We start from the raw sequence: 23,361 nt of genomic DNA, 5'->3' as shown, positions 1-23,361 counted from the left end.
AGCACTTCTCCACGAATAAAAACAGAAATAAGAATAAGAATAAGAATAAGAAGAAGAAAGTTTTAATTGGTCAGAGCCTTTCATCATAATCAATCATCGTCCAAACCCAAACGAGAGCAATTCTCTGGTTTCAATTTCTGTCTCTTCTCTCTTTACTCTCCACTAATTTTGGTTTTCTTTCTATGATTCCCTGTTTTTTTCTTTGGGTTGTGAACTCTGTCTGCTACAGAACAGAAGCATGTGATTTTCTTTAAGGAATGTCTTGTTTTGTCACTGATTTCTTTCTATTTATTTCGTATAAAATTGTTTCCTAATTTGCTCAAAGAGGGGAAATTCCAATTCACTGAACAATCTCGTCGAAATTGGCATTAGTGAATCGAGTATCTGTTTTGAATCCCATTAAGAGCACTAGGGATCCTCAACTCTTGATGATGTTCTATATCAAAAACGGATGGATTTATCCATCTCGTGTGGAAAGGTAGTGGCTTTTCCATTGATCACTCATTGAGTTTTTTTTTTTTTTTAACTTGTGTTGATGGATCCATTTAACTGATCCATGGCTACGGAGGTTTCTAACCCTAATGGCTGCGAAAGCAAGCCATCCGCAACAGTAGAACCTCAGAGAAGTCAGGTTGCTCCTGATAAAGAAGAACATGATGAATTGAACTCTTTGCTATCGCCTCGAAAGGGTGGCATGAAGAAGGATCCGAAGAAGTCACGGCGAAAAGTGCAGTGGAATGACAGGAACGGTAATAAGCTTGTGGAAATTTTGGAATTCCAACCAAGGTAATACATGGGTTCACTCTTGTTCTATTGCTTCTCTGTTTTTTTTCCATCACGTATCCATTGGAATGCATTTAGAATGGTTAGGAAGTAGTAACAATGATGTCTTGATTTGGTTTTCACCTTCTGTGATCTTGCTTGATTTGCTTTGCCTGCAAGCGTTTGCTTTGGAGCTTAATTACAGTATTTCTACTCTCTAAAGCTTAAATGTAACGTAAGATGTTGCGGCTACAAGTCTCTTGACAGACAAAAGTTTTGGTCATCATCCCCGTTTGAGAAGGATTTTCTCATTTATTCACTAAATTTAATATGCTTAGCTGAGAGCAGGCTGTAAAATCTAGTCAGGAACTAATGATACATCTCTAATGGTAGAGAATTTAAATGGGCCACAAATCATGGTTAGCTTGAATTAAGCATTAAAATGCCAAAACTTTGGACGAATAAGAATGTGATGTTACCCAATGGTGGGGTTAATTTGCTTTGGTGGTTCCAGTTTGGTGTGATTGTTACTTAAGTATGACATAAACTTGATTTATTTTACCTTGTCTTTTAATCAACATCAACTATTGTTTTTGGCACTTCTCCTGATCTTTAAAACGTGTCCTCTATTTGATTGGCAGTTTGAGGCATTCTATGACATAAAACTTGGTGTTTTGCTTCCAAATCTTTCACTCAACATCAACTATATAGTTTTCAGCACTTCTTCCGATTTTTTTTAAAAACCAATACCATCTTAATATCCACTATTTTATTGGCATTTTGCGGCATTGTATACTGTAGCTCACTTAAAAATAATGACAAAAAGATGGTAAGCAGACAGAACATATAATAAGATGGATACCAATTGGGGTATTTTGAATACTCCTGAGAAATCTTCATTATATTGAGTTGCATTTTGAACTCGTCGTCATTGTATTCCCATAAGAGGCATCTAAGAAAGTCATTTAATTCAGCCTTCGAAACTTCCCAGTGATATCATCATCCTCTTTAATCTGTTGGTTGTGGCACTACAACCTTGAAAGTGCGTGGATGATTGTGAATATTTTAATTAATTGGATGCATTTTTTATGACTCCTTCATGGGATTCCATATGTTTCTTCCGTAATTTATGCATAATTTATATGTTACTAATCAGCTTTTCCTTGAAGTCACAAGTTCTAAAACATTGGTATGCAAAATTCATGTGCAGTAATGTGACAGTATTTCAAAGAGTTTGAAATTGCGAAGTGACAGAAACCTTGCAGCAAAATTCCATAATCCCTCTGATATTATGAAACTGTTTTAGTTTCTTCATAAAGTTAAGAATTCCCTGTTGTGAGTTTTAAGGAGTGTGTATTATAGGGGTTTGATCATTCAAGAAAATATAGATAGCTATCCACCTAGCTTTATTTAATGTGTTTATTTGTTGCTGTAGTACCAAACTGTGATTGGTATCATTTCCTACAAGCCCATGCTCTAGTAAAGAGTTCCTGGATAAATGACTTACATTTATAAGAATATTCTAGCTCCACATTCTCACTCCTGATGTTTCTCATGAACTATTATTCTGTGTTCATGTAGGGGTTAACTTTAGCCACATGATCTACTTCTGTAGTAATTGCCCTTAAGAAATTACAGGGTATTTTATATAGCATATGCAATGAAAAACTTTGGTACCTTATAGCCATTGCCTTTTGTTTTCCTCAATGATATTTTGACTAATCTACTTCAAGATGAAACTCTATTGAAAACTTCAGCTTCTTAATAGGCTTCTCTTTCTGCCAATGCAGTCCTTTCCACCTTACAGAGTATGCATGTACGGATGCCATTTTATGATAATTGGCTCAGATCATAGCGTGATCTGTTAAATATTCGCAATTCTTTGAGCCTGTTGTCTTGAGTTCAATGCTGTTTCCAATATTTCTGAATCATTTGTCAGAACTCGGAACAATATTGTTTTCTTTTTTTCTGTAGAGATATCTGTGGTTGAGGGTGACTTGAAATTGCTGCAAAAATGAACGCATTTGAGAAGGCACCATATGGACCAATGCTTGTGTCATTTCTTTAGGAAGTTGCAAATTATCTTTATCATTTAATTTTTCTTATTAAGAAAAAGAGATATTAGGCTTAGTCACTAGCTTTAAGACTGATGTTGGAGCTATACTTTAAAGAACTGGAGATAACCTCTACTTTCAGCCCTTGCCATCTCGAATTCCTACTGATAGGCACTTCATTCTTGTTAATTAGGCCTCTTTTTTCTTTTCTTTTCTTTTCTTTTCTTTTCTTTGGGGTGGGGTGGGGGCTAGAACAAAGGGCATCATCTGTTTTTTTAATCTCTTCTACTTGCATTTTTTCGCTTTCCTGAGAATAGTCTAGTAGATCCATTGTTCTATAGTTATCCATGCTTGCAAAACTAGTTTACCTTGTAAAAGGGCTAAAAGGCCATTAAGAATATTACCATGCATATCTGATGACAGGTTTGCAACCATGAATTGGTTTGGTTTTGTTCCCCAACCCTCATTCTTCTGCTTTCTTTCTTTGCATAAGCTTACTTGTAAGTATTCATGTATCATCATCTCACCCATAATCCCCTGTTTGTTCTTTGCAGCGATTCAAGTGACTCTGATGAGGATTCAGATTCTTGTATATGTACTATATTGTAGATCACGTTGAATACACAAATTTGTTACCTGAATAGAATCGAAAGGACTAGGATCTCCTGCTCTAACTTGATTGTGTTCTTAGTTATTGTTCTCCAGCTTGTGGCCATAAAGATGGACAGTCCAATCAGAAAAAAGAAGCAATCTTTTGTCTCTGGCTTCATTTTGTTTCTTTCCAGAAGGGGAGGTCAGACCAATTTGAAGTTGCTGCACGGACATTCTAATTATCAGATTTCACTGGTGTGGATCAACTCCTCGAAATGAAAGCAGATATAAGGCAGTGAGAATTCCCAAACATGTAATATATGTTTAATAGACATGCCTTTGTTCACGCACCAAATACAATCCTATTGCACGAAGTGCCAATACTCCATGGTTTCTGTTCTATTATTTTTTTTTGTTGTGTGCTGATGTTAGCTTGTATATTTCTTTGAATTGTTTCCTGGGAAAAATATAGCATCCCACCCTCATTCTGAAATTTGGGCACCTCTCTACTTGCATTTTGAAAAAATTGTCACAATGGAACAATGGTTGTGTCCCAAGATGAATTTCCAATCTTGAATCCATAGATGAAAACACATATATCTTGCACCAAGGCATTTAAAGCACAGCATATAACTAATTTATTGTACTCTTTATTTTTTAAGTGTGAAAATTATATGACACAAGTGCCAGCCAATGGCATGTTGGACATTACTGGACAATATTAGCTTGACATGTGGAAGCAATGGTGCAAATTCTGCAACCCAGTGTTGCCTGTTTCTTAAATTCATGCTTGTAATTCCCTATTAAACTAATTTGTTTTAAGTCCACTGCACCATGCATCAAACTAGGTATGGCACAGAATGAACCCTTCTTTGTAACATTTTTATTTCTTCCTTCAGACTCTACATTTGTTCAGGCTCATTATATAATTGATTACCTTTCTGTTTTTCTCTTCATTCTTGAGAAGTATTTTAAAACAGAGGCAGGACAAAATTCTCTCTTATGATCCGTCAATTTTTCTAAACACCCCACACCCCCCAAAAAAAAAAAAAAAGATCCCTCAAGTTTATGCAGAAAGGTACTACTTCCATAATTAGAAGCTTTGCAGACAAACCCAATCATCTGCCTTTTGTGTAGTGGAGAAAGGTTCCTCTCCCCTCAGATAACCAACCCACCCCATCTCACAACCTTCCCCAGCGATCCAGACTCTTTGTCATGGGTGTATTCCAGTGCAGATCTATCATTTATTTATTTTAACAGAGGAAGAGGGGTGGTGGAGGTACTACTTCAGTGAGAGTTGGGGCTCAATAGGCAGAACTTGAAACCAAACTGATCCCAACCAAAAATAGCTGTTCATAATTCATGAGAGGCTTGGAGTTGCTGTTGTTCTAACAAACTAACGAGATCCTGGCAAAAGTGCAGAAAGAGTTGCTGTTTTTAAACAATTCTGACATGTGGCAGGTGTGAGTTGGCAGATGTTCATGTGCTTATGGACCTGTGACAATTTGCAGTTTCATAGTACCATGCCAAGTGGCAAAAGAACCTTTAATTTTTTTTTTTTTCTGAGAAATCAAAAGATTGGTAAGTTCTGTCTTTTGTGGAGCAACGCTCAAAAATGCAGCAGTGCTTTACAAGTTGGGCAACGGCACTGAAGCCCACATGGCAGAGAAAGGCAACTATGTAAATACACGGGAGAATGGAGTTACAGGAAAAACCCTTTTTCAGCTCATGAAAAGGGTGAGGTGACCATTTTCCAATGCAAACAATGGCTCACAACCCTATGTGCAACCTTTTTAAATCTGCAAGCAGCATGAGGGAATTACCCAATCAGAAGATTAAGAACCAAATCAAAATTTGAGGTTTATCCCTGCATTGGGGGGAGGGGACCCAATGGAGATTGGAGACACCTCTGTTTTGGTATATACAGTTACACACATCTAGGCCTAAAAGGCTAGTCCATTGATAAACATGTCCACTGTGAAAGCATCCGTGACCAAGTGCAATTAAGACATCAATCAGAAGATAATTCAAGGCTTTTCTTCTATAAACTGACAATTAAAGACTATTAAAGTATTTGTTATTTTCATTTCCAATCTCTTTAAAACAGCAGTAATTAACAACAGAAGCACTTCCTTAGCAGTACAAACAACAGCATTGAATCTGTGATGACTCATGGACACACTACATACACGAGTATCAGTAAACTTGAAACCACATAGAAAAGGGAATCAATAATGACCTCGAAATCACACAATTTGAAATGCAACCACTCCCAGACCCATAATCTCAGCCTCTTATCTAAAATTTACTGGTGTAAGCTTCAGCAGAGCCTCTTTCTAAAGCTCTCTCCAGCCTTCTCTCAAATGGAGTAGAATGCCAATTCACTCTCTTATCCTGCACAGAAGCCACACCCACTTATATTAGAGCCCACCCATTAAACCAATGATAATCAGACCATAAATATTATTACTTCACGGATACCTCTCTGTATTTGCTGGTTGTATTAGGTATTCCTCCCTTACATGAAGAACCAGAGCTTGAATCTGTGGCCTGACCTGTGTGACTCCAGTAACTCCCCACAGTACCTATAATTGGTATTTCTTCAGGGCTCCGGCTTGGTGACTTTCTTGGAGATGTAGATGCTGAGAACTGTTTCAGCTCTTCCACTGTTAATGCGCCTAAAATTGGTCGATCTTCTGGACTAATTGGCGAATTCGATCTCTGTGATCTGCTTTTCTCTGTTGACTCATTGACAAAAGTGAATGAGCTAGTTTGTGTGTTTGGTTTGGTTTCAGTAGACACCAACCAGTTTGAAAGGCTGGCATCAACTGAGATTTCTTCTCTTGCAGGCCTAGAGTGACTGAAGCTTTGGTTGGATTTCAAAGGTGATAGCTTGAAAGTTGGCTCTGAACTAAAGGGGATTTGTGGTTCTTCCTCAAATTTGGTGTTCTCCTTCTGATTCTTTGATGGTGGTGTTGCTGCTCTTGGTCTCGCCTTGACAGCTTTCCATTGTGAGAGATTCTCAACTGGGTTCAACACTGAATGAATGTATTTACTTCTATCTCGAGCATTCTGATTCAAAGGTAGTGTTGTCTTCAGTTCCTGTTCAGGTGAATCACTGGTTTTCATGGAGCTGTTAACTTCCTTCTCATTCGGTGGAGTCGCACAAGTCTGCGTCCGTGATTCCGCTGGTAAAGAGAAAAACGACTCCGAAGACTCTTCTTTGAATTCTGTTGGTTCAACATCTTCATCATCAAAGTCCTCATCGTCGTCCTCATCATCGTCATCCTCCAGATCGCTTCCATCATCTATTCCTCCATCTTCATCGTCGCTGTCTCTGCAATTTTGGTATCTGTGGTTCGGGGGATAAGATCCCAAGCTCGATGTGACAGAATCATCCTCAGAGACCGAAAGGGATTCGCATGTTTTTGCTGATTTTTCTTCTTCCTTTCCCCTTTCTTTCTCTTCCTCGTTCTCCGATGTATGATTTGCGGCTTCTGGCTCTGGTACGTGCTCATAGGTCTTCACATTCAGATCGAAAGTGACCTTTTTTCTGGCGCTGAGGCTCAATTGCTCCTCAGGCTTATCCCTACATAGAAAGCGAAAGAGAAGGGTTAACCATCTATAGAACAAGAACCAAGAAAACCCAAGAAACCGAATCAAAATCCAGAATCAACCTCTGTTCTGAAATCAAGCCAATGGATGTTTCCTTGCTTTCTTGGTTCAAAGAGGGTGTTGGTTTCGGTGGATCACAGCTTCCATGTCTCTGCAACAAAACTCAACACAGTAGGTAATCGGCAATTTTAAATTAAATCGAGAAAACACAGAACGGAAAGTTAATAAATTTACCTGATCTCCAGGTAAGACTTTGTGTTTACGGCGGCGCTTTCGATCCTTGTTCTTGGAGGAACCAAAACAAGCCAGAAAGCACCCCATTACAGAGGTCTCTTCTTCTGCTTAGTTTCAGAGGCTAATTTGTTTCTCTGAGACGAAGATCCGTTAGGGGGTTTTCATGGCTAGTGGGTGAGTCATGAAAGAGTGAAGTGAGAGACAGAGAGAGAGAGAGAGAGAGGACTGTGAATGGAGAAGAGCGTTGTTGTATGATGTCTTTCTAAGGCTACAAGAGGAAGAAAAAGGAAGTTAAGAAGCAGAGGACAAAACGGTCAAGTGGATCTGAAGAAATCTTGGGCTTGGGGTTTGAAATATGACCGTTACAAACGTGGAAGGTGATAGGATTGATTAATGGTGTGGTGGCTGCCAGAGAGTTTCTATTAATTGTTTTTTTTTTGTTTTTGGTAAAGGAGAGTTTCTATAAAAGAAAGGATATATTTTGGATATGTCTTCAGTCTTCACCAGTTTGGTGAGGAACTGAAGCTGTGGCCATGGGCTTAAGCGGTTCATAGTCTCCCCACCATCGCATGTCCGTATGATTGGAATCTACAATAGAAGATGTTTCTAAATGGTCTGATCTGCAGCTTATCAGTTCTTTTATGAGTTTGTTTTTTCTTGATCTTCCAAAGTTATACAGAAAAGAGTTTTTGCCCACAGATTCCCCGGTACAAATATTTCTTTTCACTTGCCCCATTTTTTATTGCGGTGTCAATGTATCATAGTTTTAGTTCACTGTATCGGTTATCAGTATCGATACATATACGTATCAGTAGTATTGGCCTACCTACATCAGATTGATTCAGATAAAGATGTGAATTTGAAACTAAAACTGTTTACTAAAACCAAACCTAGATGTTTACACCAAAATCATAAAACCATTTAGTAAACGGTTTGGTTCTGATTTCAAGTTTAAGATCGATTAGTTAAATGTGTTAGGTTGATTTTAACCGTTTAACCCGTTGGTTTCAAACTGAATTGACACGGTGAAAATTGAACCGTTTAAACCATCAAAATCGATCCAATTAATCCGTATAACGATCAAATATTTGGTTGTTTTAACTAAACATAATGGTTTAATTTAGGGAAGAATTAAGGACCATAGAGGTTGTCCAATACTCTATTCAATAATTTACACCTATTATGTAGTTATGTAGTTAAATCCTTCCTTGTTCAATGCCTCATTTAATTTGATACAAGATTGAAGCATTTATTAACAAAAGCAAATTTTAGTAAGCATACGAATAAACTAGCAAACAGATTGTGAACCGTATAGAATAAACCGTGATCAAAATCGTTTAAAATCATAAAACGACACCATTTTAAAATAGTGAAACCACAACCGTTTTGAGATTTTAGAAAGTGCAACCATTTAGTAAATAGTGTGGGTTTAGTTTCAGCTAAATAAATGTGAATCGAACCAAAACTGTATACACTGAAACCGAATCGATTAGCACCCTTAGATTCAGATAAAGAATGTTACCTTGGTGGCACAGGTGTCAATTCCACGTCCAACTGAGCCTGACACGTTTATCGCTTAACCTAGACCGGCCTAACACATTTATAAGCCTGACTTGAATCGTTTCCTTTAAGCTCGACTTAGCCCCACCCTTTTAATATTATTTAAAACCACATTTTGACACCAATAAAATTGAAGAGTGAAGCAAAAGTCCAAGTAGATTTGCTCCAATTTTCAAGATGAATAAGAGATTAATCAATGAACAAGGTGTCTTTAACAATAAAAAATTAAATTAAAAAAAAATTATATATGTATAATTATAATTGTAGTGGTGAATTAATGGTGGGTTTGCATCATATGCTTGAGGTAAAATTGTGCTTTCAGTAGAATAAGCTTATTACATTGAGTACTTCAACTATTGCATTGACATTGGAAGGCACCGTTTAGATCCCCTTTAATACATGTTAGGGATAAATTGGTACGTAGCATGGGTAAGGCCTATTAAAGCCCATTTATGGTAATCCAATTATAGCTCGAGACCGATCGACCTGATTATAAATCGTACCATGTCTGCCCTAGAGAATCCGTTTAACTAAATAGGCATTCACGGTGTAGCCTTAGAAATTTGTCGAGCCCTACTAACCCGACTGAGACCAGCCCATCCTGACCGATTGACATCCCTTTAGGTGCATGCCAACGCGTAGGCCAATGAGAGGGCACATGGAAGCATTTGACTGGGGAACAATACGGTCTTTTCACATTTGCGTATGTATAAGTGTAGAGACACACAAGCGGCTAGTATTTTTTTTTTTCCTATTTTTTAATTGAAAAAAACCTTTTGACCTATCAATCATATGTATCAATATCATATAGATAATGATATTGATCACTACTCCGACAAGTACCAACCAATATGACCGATATGATACCGATTAGGGGTGAAACAAGGCTGAGTTTCTTAAGACCCTAACCCAACCCTTGGTCCTCAAAATTCAACCTAAACCCAACCCAACCCTGCTATGTTCATGTTGAGGCCCAACCTTGTCAGGATCATATCAACGCAACCTGGCCCTAATTGACCCTATTAGGGCTGGGTTGGGTTGGGTTGACCCTAGCTTCTGCAATGGTTGGATTAACTTTGATTGACCTATTTTTTTCATTCATATCCTATACATTAGAAAATTACAGAAAAATGAAATACCAATAAGAACCCTAAGTTTTAACATAAAAATTTAGGGTTAAATTTTGGGCTGAACTGGGTCGAATTGGGCTGCATTGAGGCCTCAACCCGAACCTGACCTAACCCACCCTCAGGATTAGAAAACTTGGCCCAAACTCTGTTCAGGTTCAGGACGAGTTTGAATTGTCAGGACCAAACTTTCACCCCTAATACCAATACCTAAATCCCTATGTGAAATGGGCACTCTAAGAATAATGTCCAACTTTGTAAAATAACGATTATTCTCTTCGCAGTGGATGAAGTGAAACTTTCTAGCTTTTATCGATGCGTCATATATGTTGTACGTGTTGGTTATATCTTTTTTTTTTTTTTATGGATGTGATAGAATTGTGTCATTTTTTAACATACCAAGCTGAATCTCTATTGTTTAATTTGAACTATTTCTAATTGGGTATGTGATTTGAAGATTTATCCTTATAGTTTATACTAATCAACTTGTGGATGTGAGACATAAATTATTACCATAGAAATCCCAAGGGTTTTCTCATCTTGTTATTGCTGATGGCAGTAATGGATTGAGCGTCTATCTACTTGTGGATGTGTGAAACATAAATAGTTAACATAGATAAAATAATGGTTTTGTAATGAGTGCGCAAGAATAATAGGTTCAAGGGGTTTATTAAGGACTACAAGGAGCAAAAGAATAATGGTGATTGCATGTCATAGCTTGAATGGATTGTCAAGACATGTCATAGCTGTTAAAACTTGGCTTTAGGAGTTCTATATATAATGGATGGTTTTTGAGTATGGCTAGTTGCATGTAAGAGCATACATTAAATCTCCATCTAAAAATTTGGCACATTTTAAATCACATTCTCTTCTAAACATCCAAATAAAGGGTGTTAATTGAGTCGATTTTGATATAAATGGTTTGATTTGATTTGATGCAGGAATTTTTAAGTAAAACCAAAATAGAACCGTTTAACAAATGGTTTCAAGTATTGAAATCAAAATTGTTTATAAATGGTTTCTAAGTTTTTATTCAAAAAAGGTTCTTTGCCTTTGAATTTTTTATTGAATTAAATATAAACTTAACATTGAATCCAATCATTTCTTATATTATACGATTTATTTTAATAGTTGTTTGATGTAAACTTTACATTGGACTTATCATGTATATTTTAGTTGGTGTAAACTTTTTGATTCAATCTAAACTTTTAACTAAGTAATCCCAATTTTAAAACCAAAATCGAACTATTTATTAAATAGTTTCACGGTTTTGATGTAAATTACTCGACTCAATTTCAACAATTTCATTTTGATTTTCATATCCTTATCCAACGATCAGAATTTTCAGCCAACCCTTCCACAACGTACTGATCAACATCTGGGTAACATGGTATTGGAATATTTGGGTTCCCAATCATTAAATGCTATTCGGCGTTGAATCTAATCAATATTTGACCTTTTAGAAGCTGATTCTAATCAGAAAGAGATCAAGACATCTGTTCTGTCCCAATTTTACCAAATATGAAAACCCTACATTGAATCAGGACCGTCAATTACTATTATCATGTTAAAGAAATCCAGACCATCCAAAACAACCCATCTTATCCGTTAAAATATATCTATTTTTTCTACCCTGAAAGGCTAAAAATTCTTGGTTTTTCCTTATTCTCTCTCCAGGGCATACGATTTAGACTGTAGATATTTTCTTGGTTAAGGCCATAGTCGGCGTTCCCTTAGGCACAAACCCTTGAGCCCCTTTCTCCTTCTCTTCTTCAGCTCTACAGAAGAGAGTGAAGAACAGGGGGAAAAGAACAAATACTGATAGGAAGATAGTAGCGGTGTAGGTTGAGATTTGGTTTTGTTCAAATGGATTCAGATCAAGGTAAGCTCTTCATTGGTGGGATTTCATGGGATACATCAGAAGATAACTTGAAGGATTATTTTGGGAACTATGGTGAGGTATTGCAGACTGTGATCATGCGTGATAAGATGACAGGGAGACCGAGAGGGTTTGGTTTTGTTGTCTTTTCAGATCCTTCGGTTCTTGATAGGGTTCTTCAGGATAAGCATACCATTGATGGGAGAACGGTAAGAATCCATCTTTATAAGCTTAATGGGTTTTATTCGCTGAATTTTTGTTATCTTTGATGGGTATTACTGGATTTGATTGATTTGTGTCTTTTTCGTTCCCATTGTTTTCGTTTGTGGGGTTTGATATTTTTCGTTTATTTAGATTAGATTTGATTATTTATTTATTCGTTTGCTCCCATGTTTCATGTTTAGGTCTTTGGATGAGACACCGGTTCTCTTTTGATTAGGATATTTTCTGTTGATTAATGTGTTCTGAGCATTTTTGTGTAAATATTCGTACATTCTCGGATCTGGGTTTGAGGTTTTTTGTTTTCATTTGTATGCTCACATTTTGGTCCGGTTAGTGGCGGGAGGCGGTGGATGTTGTGTGAGAAAATGGTTGTGTGGAACTTTGTTGTTGATATTTACTGTTTGTGTTCTTGATAGATGTGACTTCTGTTTGCATTTGCTGGAGCTTCTTATCTTAATTGGCCATATTTACGAATGGGAGTTGAGTTAAATTATTGTTTATTGCAGTTAGCTTGATGTTTATGGCTTATATTGCTTTTGTATTTGAGCACAGTTATTTATTTAATTAGTCAATACTGGTTGAACTTGTAATCTATGCTCTTATTTTTCCCCTAGTAAATGCATTCTGTAATGGTTTAAATGGTCATCTATGTGTTTAGTGTTGTAATGAGAGGAGGGTTTAATGCTTCGGTGGTCGAGAGTTTGGTTTAGTCATTATAGTTAATGATATTATTTTCTCAGTTAAAGCTTTCTTTTTTGGAATTCATTCTTTTAGAATTTGCTCATATTTCGGCTTGTGATTCTCTTCTAGGTTATTTTAATTGTATTAAGTTATGCCTTTTGCATATGTGACATATCATCATATCCTGTGGGTCAAAATGCAGGCCCAGTTGGCCGTCATAGCCCCACTTTCCCGTTTTAGTTTTACAGCTTACATTTGTGGGCTAGTACCAAGATTTAATTTTTTAAATTGATCTTGTTATGAACTTGCTTCCTGAGGTTTTTCATTTTGTGCATGTCTTTTAATGGTTCTTCGTGTCTGGTTATTGTATTCTTGCTACCATTGTGTTTCTTTGCACTATAACCCCTAGCTTTATTATTCAGGTGGAAGCTAAAAGGGCTTTGTCAAGAGAGGAACAGCACCCTTCCTCTAGGTCTGGGAACCCTAATGCAGGCAGAAATCTTGGAACTGGGGGCAATACTAGGACCAAGAAAATATTTGTAGGAGGGTTGCCTCCCACTCTTTCAGAAGATGGATTCCGCCAGTATTTTGAGACATATGGCGACGTGACAGATGTAGTAGTTATGTATGATCAGACTACCCAACGACCTCGTGGTTTTGGTTTCATCTCCTTCGATACTGAGGAAGCAGTTGATAGAGTCCTGCACAAGACTTTTCATGAGTTGAATGGTAAACTAGTTGAGGTCAAACGTGCCCTCCCAAAAGATGCAAATCCTGGAGGTGGTGGGCGTTCAATGGGTGGTGGGAATTATCAGGGTTATGGTTCTTCTGGGGTCAACACTAATACATATGATGGTCGGGATGCCACTAGATACATGCAACCTCAAACAGCCGGAGGTGGTTTCCCAGCTTATGGTTCTTCTGGCTATGGTGCACCTGGCTATGGATTTGGTGCAGCAAATAATGGTGTTGGTTATAGTAGTTATGGTGTTGGTGGCTATGGTGGTGCCAATGCTGCATATAGTGGCCCTGCTGGGGCTTATGGAAATCCAAATGCACCAAATGCTGGTTTTGTGAGTGGCCCACCTGGTGCCCCGAGAAGCCCATGGAGTAATCAAGCTCCTTATGGATATGGTTCCGCAGGCTATGGTGCTAATGCAGGTTATGGTACTGCAGCACCTTGGAATGCTGCGGGTGTTGGTGGTGCTGCTGGTACCGGTGGTTCTGTTTCTGCACCGACAGCTCAGTCTCCTAGTGGAGCTGTGGGTTATGGTAATCAAGGTTATGGTTATGGTGGTTATGGTGGAGGAGATGGATCTTATGCTAACTCAGGTGGCTATGGTGCTGTTGGAGGGCGTGGTGGTAGTGCCCCAAGCAGCAATTCTCCTGCTGGTGCTGGTGCTGGTGGTGGTGGGGGAGAACAAGGGACTGGTGCTGGCTACATGGGGAGTGGTTATGGTGATGCTAATGGGAATTCAGGGTATCCAAATGCTGTCTGGAGGTCTGATGCTTCACAAGCGGGAGGTTATGGGACTGCCCAGGCAAATGGACCTCCGGGCGGGCAGGTTGGTTATGGTGGTGGTTATGGTGGTGCTCAGACCAGACAGGGACAATAGCAGTAATCCAGATTACTTAAAGAGCTTCTCTTCTCTCATGGGACTGTGCTTGCTTCTCATCTCAGTCGTGGAGCAGCGGTACATGCAGATGGTAGCAGATCTTGGGACTGGTTGGGTTGCTCAAATCCCAGTAGTTTGCAGTAGTGACTATTCTATTAGTATATAATGAGTATTAGTTCTGATAAGTAGTTGATACTCTTATTTGGTATTTGCTTCAAGTTGTAGTGTTATAATTGGCGTGCTTATTGTTGTGTCTCATAGCTGATTTGGGTTTTCACTTATCTAGTGCTAAAGCTAGAGTTTCTTCTAGACTTTTACTCTGTCTGGCTTGATGACACATAGTTTAAGTATTTCTTTTTATGATGTGGTATCAGCATTCATCTCTGGCAGTTGAGTAGGATTTTATTGGTGCAAGTACAGAGCTTTATAATTGGAACTTATGCTTGATAGCGATAGTATACTGCTACTTTTTTTGGTATGGTAGATAGAGAACACAGACGTATTAGATGTAGAGAGGCTTCTTGGTTATCAGCGTGGAGCTCTAGGCCACTTGGGTTGATCACTACGTAATGCCTAGCGATAATGGTAGTGGTAGTTGAGATATTTGACAATGGCATAATCATTTTCCTCCTGTATTTGCTCCTTGTTGTACAGGAGGAGAGGGAGATGCCCGTCGTCTAAATGAGAACCAGGTGTCTAACCTCGTTTGTGCTCTCAAAAGGTTTTTACTGGGGGTGGCGTGGAATGGCATTTAAAGAGGACTTGCTGATTTGCCCGAAGAATTAAAGCAAGGCAAGGAGGGCCAGGTCAAACAACAATGTCAAACTCCCTGGAGTCTTCAGATGCATGTCAATTAAATCCCTTGGAGAGTCTACAAATCTGAAGGACCTGTGGTATGTTGACTAAACAGGCAACGGTTCCATGTTCTACAATTTGGCCTTTCTTGCTCTTACCGTCTCTGAAGATGTTCCTACTCCAAACACCTTTTCAAGGTCCTCTCTGATTGAAATTGTTTGAGGTTGTTGATGTGGATTAGCCTAGTGAACCTTCATTCTTTTTTCTTTTAGTGAATTTAAAATCTAGTTAGATCTTTCTTTCACGAATTTCATTCCTTTGTGCCCTTTCCATTAATGAATTTAAATCTAGTTAGATCTTTTCTCTGGCCCCAGACAAGGGTACTTGATGAAATGAGAAAAACCTTTTTTCCCCTCCCATCTCTTGTTTTTACATGGTATTGGTATTCATCCTACCCTGTCCACTTTTTTTATTTTTAGGTTTTACTTCTAAGTATGCCATATGGATATGTGGCTTGTTAAATGGGTTTTGATCATGCTTGCCATAAAGTTGTGAAATAGCTTGCTTATTTATTTATTCAAGCTGGAAGTCCCAGAATTATTGCCTATGGTTCTTTCTCATATGAATGGGAAGTTGAAGTAGACAGTTCTATTAAGCCAACTTTGAATCTTTCATTCAAAATATTTGGGAAGGTAGCTTGTGTTTTTGCATGTTGCTTCAATTGTCTCATTGGCTAAACCTGTCTGTGTCAGCTACTTAGTCTTGCCAGAAAATGCCTCTATTTGTTCAGGTAGGATGATCTCGTATCTCTCTCTATTTTCTTCCTTCATCTCTTGTTTATTTGAAAAGGAGCACTCCCTCACCTGAAAGTAGATCTGCATGCTTGCAATGACTCTCAAGTAGCAAGTTAAGGTGGGGCTGAAAGTGTGCTTTACAGGTTGACCTAAAAAGGCTTTCAACTTTCCTGTCAAAGTCCGAGATTGCGAAGGTGCAAAACAATGCACTGAAGAATTAACTAGGGACTATTCACAACCACTGGTGGGGTATATATATATATATATATATATATATATTTTGGGTTGGGGGGTGTGTGTATCGCCTACATATAAGATTTGCTCAATCTTAATCTGAAATTTGTCTTTGTGGCTGATTCACAATGTTTCCTAAATATCTGACTCTGCTGATATATACTTCTAGATGAGGGCATGCTGGAATTTCGTTTCTTTTAAGTTTGGAAGAAATGGCTGTAATGCTGCGGCCTTTGTTATGTCCTGGGTTATCTTTTATTATAGTCCAAATCAGAGGGAAAAGAATAAAAAAAAAGGTACTTCTCCAGAGGGTATGGTATTCCCCAAATTTCAGTTAGTGCCCAGTAGCTGCTTGCTGTAGCCTTGTATCTGAGAGTTCCTGCCCAATGCTCTACCTAACGTCGATAATGCATTGCATGGTGGCAACTTCACTCATTTCCCACGTAGTTTGTCAGTCAAAGTCAAGTCAAACGAATGATTATCTTCTCAAGGTGAAGTCCCGTTTGATTTTGTTTCTCTTATTTCTGTGTTTAGAAACAATATAAACAGTTTTTGCCCTTTTTGTGATGAGAAACGATTTTTGAAAATGCGAAAAGGTGTTTGATTTTTCTGTTTCCTGAAATGTTTTTAATGGTGTAGTCAAGTTCAAGACATGAGTGAAGGCATGACGTTATAGGAATGTAACTCACGAGTGAAGGTATTATGTTGGAGTTGTATATATGCTTCATGAAGATAAGTTTCAGAAGGATGAAGGCAATCCGAAATTGTGAGTTCCGCATAATCAGGTTGGAATCGTTACATTTGGATAGTGAGAAGTTTCAATAATAGGTTGGGAGTTTGGGTAGGTCGAGTGAAGCATTAGGTTTTTTACAATTTTGTTGTTCCCATTTGTTTCTAGAAATATAAAAACAAATAAAAACAAGTCTAACTTGTTTCTCCATTCTTGTTTCTAGACACAAAAATAGACATAAATTTCTATTTTTGTTTCAAAAAACAAGTGAAACAAAACAAAAAAATCAAATGGTTTTTTGGGTGTTTTTCAGTTTCTAAGCACAGAAAAATTGTTTGTAAAAACAAAATCAAACAGACCCTAAGTGATAGAGAGATTTTTTTTTTTTGTGCAAAGAGATTTTATTTATTATTATGATTATTATTATTATTATTTTTTATGATGCCGAAAGCATAATGACAAGACCTACAAGAAAAACAATGCATACATACCCATAGAAGCTACATAAGAAGCTAACTGAACCAAAGGATATTGTCTCTTAATAAAAAGTTAAAAAGTTAAAGAGCTAAAAGAAATTCGAACATTGACAGATAGGTAGAAGAAAGGCAAAGAGGTCCTAAGGCCATGGCTCGTACACATGTATATATATATATATACACGCATGATATGTGCTAATACAAAAGGGGGTATTTGATTAAATTAAATTAAGATTTGACAGATTGTTAATCTAGATCATTTCTTTTCCATCCAATGGTTGAAGTGAACTTATCTTCTACCACGTGAAAAAAATAAATATCTTATGACATTTGAAAAAATAGCAGACTTTTCTTACAATAATAATTCACCAAAGAAGAATAAAGATTACATCTAAAAGAAAAAAAAAATCAATATGATAAGAGTTTTAAGATATGCATATTTTAAAGTCTTTCTTTTTAAATAACTGTTTCATTTCCAAACTGCATGGTTTAAGTGTTTTAAGTGTTTTTTTTCGACTTTGTAAGCAAAATGCCTTATTAACTTCCTGAAGGTTTGGAACTAATAGAGATGTTTTAGGCAACCTTCACCATAGGAAAGCCTCTCTGTTTGAGTAATTGAATATTTTAGAGTATTTAGAAGTTTGGAACAGATTGACAATACATTCAATGCTATTGAAAAAGTTTTTCGCGAATTAAATTGGGTTCTTGAAGCTGAGGAGATGTATGGGCTTCAAAAGTCTAGAATTTCTTATCTAACTGAAAGGAAAATAATACTAGGCTAATTTGCAGTTTTAGGAAGTTCTCTATACCATATCCTATTTAAAATGGATTTTTTTTTTAATTTATTTTTATGTTCCTTCGTATTAATTGAGCATTTTAATTCGATCACCATTATGAACCCCTTGGATCCATCTACGGAAAAGGTTAAAGAGGATTTGTTTGGAATTAAGGATTATAAAGCCCTGGGACACGGTGAATTATCTTTTATTTATCATGAGCTTTGGGATGCACTTCAAACAGATTTGATTAATTATGTTCATAATTTTTATACGCATCTTATTCTCGACATTTTAATCATTTTAGTTCCTAAGATAGAAAATCTATCTTTTTAGAGGTCTTTAGACCCATTAGCCTATGTATAATATTATATAAATAATTGTTAAATTATTGGCAAATAGGTTTTTTTTTTTAAATAGAATTGTACGTCCCTTTTCCATACTGTTTTTATCAAGGATAGATATATATTGACAATGTAATAATCACTCATGAAATTCTTCACTTACTGATAAAATCATAAAAGGAAACAAGAGTGGACTGTCTTTAAGCTTGATATGTCAAAACCCTATGATAGGATTAAATTGGAAGACATGTTTTTTCAACTTGAAAAACGAAGTTAGGGGTGGAATGACATGTTTTTCTATCATGTGAGTTTTTGGAAAGAACTTTGCTCGCCTAGACCTATGGGTCTAAGGCACCGTTTGACAACGTTCGTTTTTTCCTTTTCTACCGTTTATCCAAGTTTGAGGAGCATCGCGTTCTATTTGTTCTTGAGATATCCTTTTCTTCTTCATGATTTGTCGTAATAGTATCATTTTCAACCTTCAGATCTCAAACCCAAATTTGCTTGTCCAAATCATTTCTTGATGGTTCTACAACTTGGAACTCATTCCTTCTGATGTGGCTTGTATGACTTCTGGTATTGAGGCTTCTGGTGTATGTAATATAAATGCTTACCATAGATTGTCAAGCGGGGAACCTTGCGTTATCATATGTGATGGCAGCTATAACAAATCTGAGTTGTTGGATGGGCATCTCTTTTGCTTTTCATTCTCACTTTGTTGGAACATACAAGAATAGTGGTTTTGTAAGGAGTTTGCAAGAGTCAAAGCTACGAGGAATATACTGAAGATTGAAATATAAATGTGAGAAGATGACCTTGGAAGATGTTTAGTTTATTATATGATCTATCTAAGCTCATGGATAATGAGTCTATATATTTTGTTAATTAATAAAGGGGTGTTAATTGTTCGGTTTCATGGTGCACTCGGTTTGATTCATATTAATTTGGCTGAAACTAAAACGACACCATTTACTAAATGGTTGTACTTTCTGAAACCGCAACCGTTTTGGAAACGGTTTCGGTTCCATGGTTTTTAAAAGGTGTCGGTTTCATGGTTTTAAACGGTTTTAATCGCGGTTTATTCCATACGGTTTCTAAACGCTTAGCAATCGGGTTGCTAGTTTATTCGCGTGCTTACTAAAATTTATTTTTATTGATAAATACTTTAATCTTGTATCAAATTAAATGAGGCATTGAACAAGCAAGGATTTAAACACGTAACTACATAATAGGAGTAAATTATTTAATAAATTGTTGGACAACCTCTATGGTCCTTAATTCTTCCCTAAATTAAACCATTATGTTTTGTTAAAAAAACCAAATATTTAATATTTATATGGGTCAATCTGATCGGTTTTGACGGTTTACATGGTTCGATTTTTACGGTGTCGCTTCGGTTTGAAACCAACGGGTTAAACGGTTAAAACTGACCTGACCCATTTAACTAATCGGTCTTAAACTTGAAACCAGAACTGAACCATATACTAAAAGATTTTGCGATTTTGATGTAAACGGTTCAGTTCGATTTCGATAAATGGTTTCGATTTCAAATTTACATCCTTAGGACTCAAGTGACTATAGCCCATAAATGGGTAGTTAAGGTGACTCCCAGACAATGTTATCTATTTTAGGTTTCAACATGAGAGAATGCTAAGCAATCGGAAACAAAGCAGATATATTTCACTTTAATGGTAGAATGAGAATCAACAATGTTGTACTGGTGTCATAGGGGTTGAAATCGTCTGCAATTCCTATTTCGTACAATTCCGTGCAATACCACCTTTAGGCGGTGACACGTGTATTAATATCAATACAATGGCCCAGATCTGGTACAACTAATAAAACATTAAATCAGTGAAAATACATTTAAATCATATCTGGACCATTGCATTGGTATCAATACACGTGTCACCCCTGAAAGTGGTATTTCACGGAATTGTACGAGATCGGAATTGCAGACGATTTTTTTCTGGTGTCATAGCCTTGCTTTTGCTGAGTTGTATATGCTGTTCAACTAATCAACCGCAATACGTTAGCAGTCACAAATGCATATCCAAAATAAACATCACGACTTTCTGTTGAGGCTTGAATTTTCTTGTTCTGGCACTAAAGAAAAGAGCGGATGCACATCTAGAAACTGAGAGAATATTTCATAGGAAAATAAAGGTATTTCTGGTTCTTAATTTGTTATTTTAAGGTTTCATTTTTGAACACAATACTAGTCATGCTGACATTTAGAACCATTCTATAAGGTTCTTGATATAGAACAATAATTTTATATCCATTTGCTACATTGATTAATTTTTTGGCAAATGAAACTTCATGTATCAACATGGTTGGAAAATCAGGTTTGACTTGGCCAAGTCACCCAGTCGAGTAAAAAAAAGAAGGGCGAGTGGTAGCAGGACGTACGTATTGTAATCTTATTTTCACTTTCTTTTAATATTAACCGTCCATTTAAGTTTAGATTAATCTAAACCATCTATTAATTTTTTATATTGTAACTGATTCCTAGTTTTTAGGGTAGAGAGATGACGGATGTGATTACTTAACTTGTTTAATATTTTTTTATATAAATAAATAAAAAAAATCCAATATAAACGGACTCTTTCGATTTTGTTGGGAAATCTCAATTCTTTCTCTCTCTCTCTCAAAATAGGATGAGATAAAAAAAAAATCAACATAACTATTTTCAAGCACTGAGCATATGAGAGACTCGGTCACACATATCCAAATACCATGTTTACATATTAATCATTAGGGAAGGGATTTGAATAGTAAAGTTTGCATGTATGGCAAAAGGCAAATTTGAATTTATAAAGTGAACAAAGCTGTTGAATATCTAGGATTTTATTATTACTTATTGGATAGATATTATTAACCTATAAGAATTTACCATGGATGCAAATCTTCACTAAAATTGGTAAACAAAATTTCAACTAGATTGGAGAGCGGTGAAAAAGGAAGAAGAAAGAAGGAACAACCTTGAAGAAGAAGCAAGGAGAGAGAGAAAGAGAGGACCAAGATTTCTAAGCGGAATGAAAAGAGAAGTCCGCTTATATTGGGGTTTTTATTATTTATTTATTTAAATATTAATAATATTAAACAGAGTTGTAACTTTTTACAACTCTAATAGCAGGATTAACATTTTTAACACGTGTCAATCATATCACTTACGTAAACATTCACCGAGATCCGAACGTTTCGCATTTCTATTTTTCTGCACGTACCGTGACTATTTTGCCAAAAAAAAAAAAACATAAAACTTTAACATGAGTCATAAAGACTCGCTCAAGTTAAAAAATGTCTTTGACTAGCTCCGAGTCAATCCCAACTTTCATTGACTCAGCGTTTTTATCCAAGTCATATGAGACTTGTTTAGTTTTTTATTACTAGGCCATATACTATTCATAGGCCATAATTTGATCTACAACTAAGCAAAACAATATAATTTTTGTTCTTTGTTCTTAATATTGCTCTCTTTTCTTCTCACCAACGAAGCAATCATAGCCTTAATTACCTTCTTACTTAGAGAAGGAGAAGAAATAAGATATTAAGAAAATAAGAAGAAAAAACATGACTCACCCTGACCTGGTTTGACTCACACAACTCATTAGGTTTGAGTGAGTCGAATCAAAAAACCTGATTTTCCAACTATGGTATCAGGTTACATGATATTTCTGCTAGAGATCATACAACATGGTAATATATGTATTGCCAAAGTTGACATGTAAAAAAAATTCAGATCTCTTGATTAAGATACTAGCACCAAATATATTTTTTACATACATTCAAAACATTGGTATTAAATCAGATGGATGTTGTCTTTGATGTACAAGTGTGAGATTGTTGGATATATGTGTCCATCAAACCCAATTTGAAGTGTTTAAATTAAATTAATTTGTATTATCATATTATGTGCGATGTATTGTCCTTAGGTTATACACTTATAGCTTAAAGTGTTCTCAAGTAGGAACAAAATTGGGCATTCGTTTAGAGTGTGATTCCAAAATATAAATATAAGCATTCATATTGTATGTTTGTTGAACGTGACCATACTAAGAGTCTTGTATGGATCATTGTCAGTTGTTTATGCAACAATTATTTTGGTCCTCATAACTAAGAAGTCTTCACTGTTGCGGTTATACATGGTGGAATTTGGGTGACCAATGATTCATGCTTACATTGGCTATATACCAGTATGTTAAATTTACAATGTGTATTTCTGAATAGAGGAGACATTCAATAGGGAATCAACTTTATGATTAGGGAGAATTTCCTGATAGTTATTAGATGAAATTTTGAGCTCGGTGATAGTTTTGTAAGTTGTTTACAAATGCATTAATTCATTAATTATTACTATTAAATACTTATATTTTAGAATATTTTTGGATATATTTTATTTCCAATATATGGTTATGATTCTTTGTATTGGATGATATGATGAATTAGGGTTTTCAACAATATCAACTTCTATAAATGTAAATCCATAATGTACTAAAATTCTATCACTTGGGGGATTATATGTTATATCCAATTAAAGCTGCTCTTATGGATAAATACTATTTTTTTAATAGATAAATAGCACTAATTAGTAAGTAGAATTATACTAACATTATGCAATATAAGTGGCATCACTTAATAGGATCACACCACTTAGTATGATGACTTGACATATATAGGACTGTGGGGATCATAAATAACTTACCATCACTCTCTCTCTCTCACACACACACACACAATGCATGTCTAAATGGGATCAATATCATAATTGAAGGAAGGGGGGAAAACATATATATGTAACAATGCTTAGTGATACCTAGTGCTTCATGTCTTCTCACATGGCGAAACCTTGATTTTTTTTTTTTTTT

General features: G+C 36.3%; 3 protein-coding genes across 4 annotated transcripts; 2 read left to right on the top strand and 1 right to left on the bottom strand.

Annotated features, from left to right (window-relative positions):
* Positions 1–37: 37 nt before the first annotated feature.
* On the top strand, positions 38–3,908 carry LOC122071452. 2 transcript variants are annotated; one of them, XM_042635810.1, is made up of 3 exons: positions 38–478; positions 569–786; positions 3,508–3,908. In XM_042635810.1, exons 1-3 carry the CDS (start codon positions 452–454, stop codon positions 3,644–3,646), a joined length of 384 nt encoding a protein of 127 aa, XP_042491744.1. In that variant the 5' UTR covers positions 38–451; the 3' UTR covers positions 3,647–3,908. The 2 variants fall into 2 exon arrangements, with proteins under 2 accessions (XP_042491744.1, XP_042491745.1); XM_042635811.1 differs by having other exon boundaries at positions 3,371–3,552.
* A 1,554-nt stretch (positions 3,909–5,462) lies between these two features.
* On the bottom strand, positions 5,463–7,553 carry LOC122071453 (protein JASON-like). Its single transcript, XM_042635812.1, has 4 exons — positions 7,257–7,553; positions 7,085–7,173; positions 5,889–6,996; positions 5,463–5,801 (listed from the first exon to the last, which is right to left on the bottom strand). Exons 1-4 carry the CDS (start codon positions 7,341–7,343, stop codon positions 5,706–5,708), a joined length of 1,380 nt encoding a protein of 459 aa, XP_042491746.1. The 5' UTR covers positions 7,344–7,553; the 3' UTR covers positions 5,463–5,705.
* Positions 7,554–11,604: 4,051 nt separating this feature from the next.
* On the top strand, positions 11,605–14,701 carry LOC122071465 (heterogeneous nuclear ribonucleoprotein 1-like). Its single transcript, XM_042635824.1, has 2 exons — positions 11,605–12,031; positions 13,148–14,701. Exons 1-2 carry the CDS (start codon positions 11,810–11,812, stop codon positions 14,339–14,341), a joined length of 1,416 nt encoding a protein of 471 aa, XP_042491758.1. The 5' UTR covers positions 11,605–11,809; the 3' UTR covers positions 14,342–14,701.
* The last annotated feature ends 8,660 nt before the right edge of the window (positions 14,702–23,361 follow it).

The sequence above is a fragment of the Macadamia integrifolia genome, unplaced genomic scaffold (genome assembly GCF_013358625.1).
Source record: "Macadamia integrifolia cultivar HAES 741 unplaced genomic scaffold, SCU_Mint_v3 scaffold_22A, whole genome shotgun sequence".
NCBI lineage: Eukaryota > Viridiplantae > Streptophyta > Magnoliopsida > Proteales > Proteaceae > Macadamia > Macadamia integrifolia.
Note: the sequence above shows the minus strand (reverse complement) of the source record. Positions and strands in the feature narration are given on the sequence as shown.